Below are 9,931 nucleotides of genomic sequence, written 5' to 3' on the forward strand. Positions count from 1 at the left end.
CCACGGTTTTTTTGGGACAAGGAATGTGCTTTGATGACTGACTGTTCTGCCGTTAAAAGAGGGCCCTGAAAGAAAATTAGCGCAGGAATCTACGGAAAGGAAAGGGATTCTCGAAGGACTCGGATGTGATAGTAGCAGCCGAAGCATATTTCAGAGTGCAGACGTCGGATTTCTTTTCTCAAGTGTTAAGGAAGTTTCAGGAACGGTGTGCCAAGTACGTTGTACTTCGAGGTGAATATGTCGAACTGTAAAAAAGTTTTATGTCTCTAGGCAGCCAGCGCTCGTCCTTGTCAGACCAAGAACTTTTCAGCAGCCCCTAGTATACATAGGTGCGTGCATACTTAGCTCAGCTGGATCGTTACCTCAGACATGTCGAGAAAATTAGAAACATGCTTCGCTTTTCACACATACTTCTAGAGAAGTTTGCTTCATTTACTTTCGCCAAAGGCTTAATCAATGAGGATAACTGAGTCATGCTTTTATAATACAACCCATTGGCAACAAAGCATTGTGCTGTACGAGAGCCCGTGCCGAAAATTGGTAGAGTCTCCTTTTTCCCTCAACGTGCTCTTTCTGTAAAATACAGTAACATACGATACTTACAACCTAAGTCAACAAGTCCACGGTGGTGTTCACAATGAAATTCATCGGAGGCTGTTTTGGATAACCCTGTTTAGTCGCCATTGCGATATATGGTCTCGAAACCTCACCAGAATCATGGTTACACTTTTGTGCGTGTGCGTGTGTGTGTGATGCATACCAGTGTATCGGTGGCAATTGTAATCCCGCAGTCCAAGAGTTTCTCCTCCGTTATTTCTTAAACCACGAACCAAGATAATGACTTAAGCACGATACTTAGTGATTGTCGTATTTATTTTTCAGAAGCGATGTCGAGCAACGAAATTCTGTCCTAAGTCCACGAACACTTCCTCAGCTTCTGGTTGAAGACAGAGCCACTTGGACATTCCCTTACAGACGGTCTGCTTCGGCTACAACTGATGAACTTGTGGCTGTCGTTCGGATACTCAAAGACACCGTACTGCTTTGGGCACCTCACCCCTGTAAAAATAGCCACGCTTGTTAACGCAATTTTCGAATAATCACAGAATGTTCGAATGCACACATCTTTCATTTTATTTCACGTCGGGACTCCCACCAACCCTACACACAAAAAGTCCGAGAGTTTCAAATACGCCCAAAGAAGTTGCTTTAAACGTAGGCAGCAACGGAGTTCAAGAAGTGTGACGTTTTGCTTTTAATTTTCCCCCAAAGAGTCCCAAGCCATCCTCGGTGATATGTATTACCCTCCTGTGCAGATTCCACGTTGTGACGGACGACATCGTAGACTTTGTTGAGTACGACGCTGACTTTCTCGGCCACTTTCTGCACACGTCTCTCAACGCTGTGTTGCTCTCTCTGTTGCTCTCTCTGTGACACCTCAGATAAACGCTCCTGGACGGGATCCATTTTGCCACGAAGTACGGCCACGTGCCTTCTTTTGATCATGTCCAACACTCTGCACAGATTGAACCAGGGTATAAAAGAAACAGATCTAAACGAAAGGTGCAGGAAATGGAAATCGGTCGACTGACCTAGTCCAGTGACTCTCACCATAGGCAAATTGTTGAAAATTCCCCGACATTAAAGGGGCACTAAAAATTGTAAAAAAATTCTCTTAAAATGCCTTGACATGAACACAAAAGAAACGGGACTCATCTGTTGCGTCCTTCGCGACTTAGGCGCTAACGAAACGTGCAGTTTGAACTTTCCCTCTTCTTCCCTTCTCAAGAGGCATGACAATGCGAGCGGATTCCCATGGGTTTATGACCTCCCGTGATGATTGGGCAGATCACTTGAGGAGATCAATGGGAGCCCGCTCCGCATTCACGCCCTCCATATGAAGGAGAGGGAGAGGGAGAGGGAAAGCAGCAATTGCGTTTTTTTTTCGCTCGTAAATCAGGTATGACGCAATGGGTGAATCCCGTTCCTTTCGTGTTGATGTCAAGGTGACGGCGTCTCTCATTTCACGAGATATTTTTTGGTGAAATTTTTAGTGCCCCTTTAATGCACTCTTAAAAGTGAACTTCACCACATAGCACGTTCCTAGCCAACCATCATGCCGAGTGACATAGTTCTTTCCCCTGATTTGCTGAAAACGGGGGGCGTACGCCTTTTTGGTGACATTATATGCACTTCATAATTGCCACAAAAATGGCGTACGCCCCCCGTTTTCATCAAATCGAGGGAGAGAACGCTGTCATTCGGGATGATAGTTGGCTTGGAGCGTGCTATGCAGTGAAGCTCTGTTTTTAGAGCGTGGTACCTTTACAGTGGGAATAACGTCTCTCCAAACGTTCTAGATAAAAAACGTAGATTAAATAGATGCTCTCAACCATCTTCTTTTAATTTTGAATCGCTTTCGTCGATAACTTCACATCCTAGAACTGGTGGCAGGGGTGACGAAATGATAGGACATACGATAGTCGTGTCAACAGTAGTTATAGTATAGTTAGGACTAGGCATTTATTGAATAACTATAGTATGGACCATCAACTTGCCCTCCAGCCCTTTATTCATACATTATGGCAGCTGTAATTTATGCAAATAATAAAAGACAGTGGCTCGCTCAAACAGAAGAAATTCGTCTAGCTCTAGCAGATCGGCCATAGATTTTTGCCAATGTATAATAATGAAACAGTCACCAGGGTTAGCACTGCATTCCGAATGTTTACGCTCGAGACGGCCATTCGCATCTGGAATTGTCACACGTCGGTGAGTTAAATCAAGTGAAGTCCATATATTCAATACCTAAAATCTAACCTCTAGCACGCCATTTTTTGTGATAAGGTCTATAAAAAATGTGCTTTCAGAGACCTCAACTGACGGGGCCAACGTCTTATTAAGATAGCTAAAAAAAAAAAAAAAAAGGCAGTGCAGCAAGGAATGTGATGTATGGCTCGCAGTCAATCACAGTCCCAGCTTGCGTCGTGATTGTGTAAAACGGTAAACAAATCACGGTTGATGAGAGGGTACTTACTTTTTATCCAGATTTCGCGGCCAATCGCAGATTCCCTTGATAGGGTTAAATAGGGTATAGTTTGGACATCGCAGCACATACGGTTTAGCGTTGGAACACTGGATAAAGCGGCGGAACGTCTGAGGATGCTCGAAGGAACCGTGCGGCCTCGGACATCGAAATTCACCTGTGATGAGAAAGCCAATCTCAAAACATATCAACATTGTGAGAGGAACTGATTGGTGAAGTGTTTACAGACCTATATCTGAAACTAGTGGACTTTCTGTAGGTGGTGGCGCATTTGCTGCAAAATAAGAGAAAGGCATACGTGACCGGCGAGAAACTATGATATTCATAACCACACAGTGGAAGAAAGGTTTGTCCTACAACGTGACTGATATAGGCATAGGCATAAACATAGTAATATTTTTTCACACTGATATTATTACCATTTCATGCCTCCACGGCGCTGTTTGTTCTACGTTTTCTCATTTATTAATTATTATTATTATTATTAGCTTTTGCGATATCATGCAAGGGGACAAATTCTGCGAAAAGAAAATGCCTTGCGGGTAAGCATATACTCTACAAGTGGATATTTTGAGGCATGCATTCAGTTTCTGCACATCAATTTTCTACGCCGTCTCTATTTCTGTCTTGACTATATAGTTACATGCTGATGCGACAATACTTAATAGTTACAATTATTCACAGTTTATTCGCAAGCAAGCATTCGCGCTGCCGTCAGAGAAGCAGCTCAGCAGTGCTTTGAGATTTGTGCTGTCATCAGTGGCGGCTTCGATGCTCTGCATATATGGAAAGCCACTTACATTGGTTTATTACGTACTATTCGGAATGTTATCGAAACATGCTACCTACGGGCTGCGAATATAACAATGAGTTATGTGGCAGATGTAGAATGTATCTTACTGAGGCAATATGCCATCGGGCAGATATAGGCCGGCCGGAGTTTGTAGGCCACGAAGTCGCCACAGTTTTTCACTTCCAAGTCCAACTTGAAAAAACAGGTATCGTTCCCATGGGCACCACAGACTCGGCGTACGACGACATCATCCTCAGGCTGTGGGTGGCGTCCTGTAGGGAAGAGGATTCATTTGCGCTTCACACAACAGAAATTCGATTAAATGGCCCATCAGTTTCGATATGGGCGTTGCAGCCCGAAATGCAAAGAGCTGTTGTTTGTCTATCCTCAAACAAATCTTTTGAACTTCGAACTCAATTTGTCAGTTAGGCATTTTATTCGTGAGAACTCACCGTCGAGGTAAAGTGCCACCTGGGTACCGCATGAGCCAGACGGTACCGGTGTTTCTGGCAGACGGTTTCCTGCTGGACTATCGAAACGATACCACCCCGGGGGCAGAAACCAATCGCAGTTGTTGGAGGACGAAGACTGCACAGACCTAGCGCCATTGTCTGATATCACACGTACAGAGCTGCATACGTCTACCCCTGCGAAGAACAGATTTTTAAAGTTAGCCTCCATTCCACAGCGATATCGGAACACAGTTAATCGGGACAGTAAGAAATACACCCACTGCCAGGTATAGTAGAGACAAATCATAAAGCAAAAGATAAGGTTGATTAGTGTGCAGGGACAGACCTTTTTGGAAATACAAACTCAACAGCACTCCGCGTAGCCGTTCTCTCATGCATTACATTCGCAGCTTCCCAAGGTGGGCCCTCAGACAAACCCGGGAGAATGCTCATCCTTTCGCATGGGTACGCGAATCAACCGTATAGTTCATCCCTAGTTTGCGATTGTGAGATATGGCCGGCAAGCAGCGCGTTGCTTGCCTTTCACATTTGATGGCACAGTGCGAGAACGGAGAACTGTATAGACATGATCCTGCTATTAAAATGTCACAGAAGGATTTTTACATTGAAAGGACGTAAAGCATTTCGTGTGTATCGTTTACAGTTTCATTGGTGTGCTTAGAGGCTTGGGTGTCTAATTTTGGTTATTTGGTTTTTGTTTGGTTATTTTGTCTGCACTTCAGTAATGCCCCAAGATGTATAAATTATCAAAACTAGTAATGAGTTACGTCCACTCAACGTGAATTTCGAAAAGTTATCGAAAGAGACGGGTATCATGAAAATTGGTTCCATAGAAAATATGTGGGGCCATGTAACTAAGTGCTCGTTCTTGATGTCACGTGAACAGACTGCTCACCAGAAATAGCCGAAGGCCATGTTGCGGAGCGGCCTTGAAGAAGATTGATGAGGTTCGGGTGATCGACAGAACGGTGAGAGCACAGACGCATAACGATTATATTGGGCAAAAACCGAAGGACACGGAACACGAAGATGACACGACAAATTTCCCAGTCGAAAAATTCGCCGTGTCATCTTCGTGTTCCGTGTCACTCGGTTTTTTGGCAGTAAGTGTTATGACGACAAAGTTTTAACGAATTCCTCTTCCTAGCCTTCCTTCAAATGACAATATCGATGGGAGGTTTGGCTTTAATCGCCTTCCACTCGGCATTGGCATCACTTCAGCGCGAGAACACCTCCAGGCCTCCAGAAAAGAAGGACTACGACCTCAGAAAGCCTCGAAGGAGTACCCTCTCACATGGATGACGTCCTAATGTACAGCTCCACAATGGAAGAGCATACTCAATGACTGACAAAAGTGTTACAACTCCTAGCGGTTGTACAACTGGCCTTAAACTCCGAAAAATACATCTTCGTCCAAAATCGCTTTCTTTGGACACAGAATAGAGGAAGATGGTATTCGACCGGATGACAGCATCCTCAAGTCAGTACAGCAGGTACCGCATCCTTCAAACAATCACGAGCTCTGACGCATACTGAGCGTAGCAACATATGTTGCGAGATTTGTGCTTCGTGCTAACGTTTTACAGCCTCTAACATCAACGATAACTACGAAAAACGAGATTTTGTGGGATCCTTTACAACTTCGCAACATACTTTTAACAGTGGAATGACTTTCGACACGTTCTGTTCCTGATGTCTTCGACACAACACATTCTGTACCTATCTTTGTATCTACGATTTGTAACATCTCGTTCTGGTCGCCGAAACGAAACGCCGGCGGTTCGCGCAGTCCTAGAAGGAAACCTTAGGGATTACTTCTGTGGAACTCGGTTTACTGTCGAAACAGGTCACAAATCACTGATTACCTGTTCTCTACTTGGTCACTGGATGACTCCAAGGTCAGACTGCAGAGGCTATACAGGCATGCGTATCATGCGAAATCAATCACGTCATAGGAAAGGGCTTGCAGCTGGCATTTCCTCAAGCATGTCCAAAGCCCCTCTTTCCAGGACAGAATCAGGAATGTTTGATGAAGAAGAACAACCTTACGTACACTTTGTGGCAACCAATATATTGGTCAATGTACAAACACATGACTGCATAACAGAGCAATTACGCTTCACCAAGCGCGACTGGCCAAGTAAGAGGGACACATTAATTCTGGGATCCTCGACACCACATGTCTCTCAGTGGTAACATACTGATGTATGGCTCGAGAATTGCTATACCACGGTCCATCCGCAACACCATTCTACAGATGACACAATACGGTCACTTTGGAATTGGAACATGTCAACTTCGTGCGAAAATTCGATGTGGCAGGCAGGGGTAAATGGACACATCCAGAATCTGTCAAGGACTGCTCATATGCACTCAACACTGCAACACAAGAATGGCATGCCTACAGGATCACCGGACAGAACAGTTTCACCCCAGAATGAACAATGGTTATTGACTTCTTGCGCTACTCTGAAATTGTGCGGTTGGCCAGTCTGTCCGCAGAAGCTGCGCAGGGGGCACTGTGGCTCGCTGCTCTGTCGCATTTCAGTGCAAGGGAGAAAGTACACTTCTAGCCATGTAGCAAGAATGACTACCAAATACGCCTTTATTTCCAGAACCATTTCCTCGCGTTATATTGGTTTTCATCGCTTTTCTGAAAATAGCAACGGCGCCCCAAAACAGGAAGAGATGTTGTCAAAGAGCTGAACAATTAAAAAGTTCAGCAGTCAAGGGGATAATACCCAAGAAGGTTGCTAGTGCAGTCATGAGGTGACCCAGTTAACGTAGAACATATAACCATTTATTGTAATTAAAACATTTCCCTAATTTATGAAATTCTCTGGACAGTAAGCGCGTGCACTCTAATGACTGAGTTTCTACCCTTCATGAGCACCGAGCGCCCAGTATTCATATCCTATTCTATCATTCTATCAATTTATTTTGCTACGCACCGTACGTGCCCGAAACAGCAAAGAATGCGCAGATGAACTTTTGTAAATCAGACGCCCGACTCACAGTGAAAGCAAATGAGTAGTATACATTGTTGGTCTTCGGAAAGGGGAGAACATATCTCCAAACGTAACGTCGAACTCTAACATGTCGCTTATCGAGGGAAGGGCACACGAAGTTCATATTAAAGTTTACAGCACACATTACAGTACATGCATATTAGTACGGAAGATTCAGCATGCTAACTCGACATGCACGTGCAATAAACGGAGGGCTACTGTGTTGGAACGGGAGTCGAGGAACACGCATTAGTGTTTCTAGACTTCAGTGCCACACATTCGCAGATCAAACTCATGCAATAAGACGGCATATACAACACGGCAAAACTTACTCTTATCACAGCATTCACCAAAGTATCCTGGATCACATACACAACGATGCTGGTCCTCCGAGAAATGGCCGTGGTTACATTGTGGCTCACATTGAACCAGCTTTGAACAGCGTTCCCCAACTTCAATGTTGACACAGATGTCATACCAGCCTCTTAATATCCCTCCTGATCCACAAGCTCCGCTACATTGTGTCAAAAATGACAACGCGTCCGAGTGGCAGACCACGGCCGTTCCACCCTGAAGCTCCTGGTCGGTGCAAGGCCGAAGGGCCTGCACCATGCTACAAGCCAATAGAATTCCCAAGAGATCGCCTGTATTCATTCTAGGAAGCTTAAATAATAGAGACCGGTTCGCGGTCTTCGATTGCCTTTATATTTCGGAGCTCTGCTTCTTTCTACTGTGTATTTATGGCTGTCTCTGGTGTCCTTAGAAGGAAGACGGATTGTGTTATCGCAGTTAATGATACCACGAACCGGATGTTTATTGGGGCTATTCATTAACAGCTCTGTTTGTGACGTAGTGTGCGCACAACGATGGTGTTGCAAGATGCAAACGTGTCATGGCCCACACGGGTTGACATGTTGACGGGCTGTACATGTTGAACGTACATTCTGAACATACGGGCCGTTATCCAATAGGTGCAATCCGTAAGAAGACATGAACGCACGGATTTTTTATTTTATTTTATTGACGTATTTCGGAAAGCATTAGTGCACTGACGATATTTGCAACTTGAGGCATTATGCTGCAGTGTATTTTTTTTTATTTTTCCAAAGTTGAGACCGCAAACGACGCTAAACGTATGGTGACAGGATGGCTACACGAACACTGCCATGGCAGATGAGAGATGTTGCTTTATAACATATCTGTTTTCGTTCCAAAACCAGAAGAACGAAGGCAAATCATTGCAGTACCCTTGTCGGCAAAGATCAATCTTTGCTTTTAATTGAGTACAGATATTATGTTGATCACATTCGCAGGAAATTTTTACCCAGCGCCGCACTATGTATACCCATTATAGATACAATATGCCATGTACCTGTTTAACCCGTGTCGGGGTTCCATTCACATGCTGGTGTTGGTAGCAGTCGTATACGTAAGGCATTCAGTTCCTGCTCGCGCTGCCCGTCTTCGCGTGTACGATTCCGCCTCCACATTTTATCTCCTCCCAGCGTCGTAACACTCCGTTATCGTCTACCTCCAGCACCAAAACAGCGACGATTATGCATAGTCCTGGATTGGAACCAGGCGCAGATCTAAGGGGAGGTCGGATGCCCTTACAAAAACGCTTCCGTGACGTGAACGTCTCGAAATCCGGATATTCCTTGAAATAATCGCAAGGCATTCGGTTATACGCTCCATCTTACTATCTGCGTTGCAACAGCTAGCTGCCCTTACAAGGCAATTTACATGACTCACAGAAAGAGAGACAGGAAAACCATGGGCACTGGACGTTTTCCAACCTGACCTAACCGGTGTAACGGCTATTTCTCAGTAAACCTGAGAAATAGCCGAAATAGACGAAATAACCTCAATATTCTCCTGTCCAGTGGAGTCACTAAACAGGGTACCCTGTACTTTTTTTTTATTCTGTGTTAGCGCCGCGAAGCAACTGTGGCTAGGAGCGGCGTACAGATGGAGAGGACAGCAGGAAGAAGTGGGGGGAGTTAGTACGCGTCCTGGGCCGACTTCAGGAGGAACTAGGCCGACATTCGTCTGGAAAGTCGTCTGGAAAACTTCAGGGTACCCTGTACAGTGACTTCACTTCAGTGTCGAGGTGCCTGTAGGCAGGGATGTAGTTCACTCGCGTTACACGTATGTTTCGAACATTGCTAAGGCTGTGCACAGTTTCCGAAAAGCTGCTGCTAGCTGAAAGACTGTTGCACAGTGGATTTGGTTCGAGAGAGCTATCCTATCATGTCGAGGTGGGAAAATGGGCCTGGTAACCGGCGATACGCGAGGCAATTCGGCACAAAAGGAAACAAGCTCCGTCAACTAGTCATCAGGAAACGTTTATTTTTATTTTTTTGCTGAGCTCTCGGTTGCTGGGACCTCCAAAAGCGGAGCTTGTTTTGAGAAATTGTTCTGTATTTCACAGACGAGTGTTATTCGGATTCCTTTACAGATAAATCCCGGAACCCTTCTTAGTGTCATCGTCAGTCAGTGGGTGAAGAGAGCGAGTTCTGCTTCAGTCACGCTCATGTTTTGGCTTTGTTTGCACCTTTTCCTCACACCTGATGCTCCCATAAGGTGGCTCGCAAAGGCGACAAGTCAAGTA

General features: G+C 45.0%; 1 protein-coding gene across 1 annotated transcript; it reads right to left on the reverse strand.

Moving 5' to 3' along the window:
* Positions 1-854: 854 nt before the first annotated feature.
* Positions 855-8,056, reverse strand: LOC135377860 (uromodulin-like). The gene is made up of 7 exons (XM_064610574.1): positions 7,653-8,056; positions 4,292-4,486; positions 3,947-4,111; positions 3,276-3,320; positions 3,038-3,203; positions 1,305-1,516; positions 855-1,059 (listed from the first exon to the last, which is right to left on the reverse strand). Exons 1-7 carry the CDS (start codon positions 7,972-7,974, stop codon positions 911-913), a joined length of 1,254 nt encoding a protein of 417 aa, XP_064466644.1. The 5' UTR covers positions 7,975-8,056; the 3' UTR covers positions 855-910.
* Positions 8,057-9,931: the final 1,875 nt, after the last annotated feature.

Source organism: Ornithodoros turicata, chromosome 1 (assembly GCF_037126465.1).
Source record: "Ornithodoros turicata isolate Travis chromosome 1, ASM3712646v1, whole genome shotgun sequence".
NCBI lineage: Eukaryota > Metazoa > Arthropoda > Arachnida > Ixodida > Argasidae > Ornithodoros > Ornithodoros turicata.

Coding starts and splice junctions, on each gene's coding strand:
- LOC135377860 (XM_064610574.1), bottom strand. CDS start 7,974: ATGAATACAGGCGATCTCTTGGGAATTCTATTGGCTTGTAGCATGGTG. Junction 3,204..3,275: donor TCCACTAGTTTCAGATATAG/GTCTGTAAACAC, acceptor TTCTCATCACAG/GTGAATTTCGATGTCCGAGG. Junction 1,517..3,037: donor CCGCGAAATCTGGATAAAAA/GTAAGTACCCTC, acceptor CAATCTGTGCAG/AGTGTTGGACATGATCAAAA.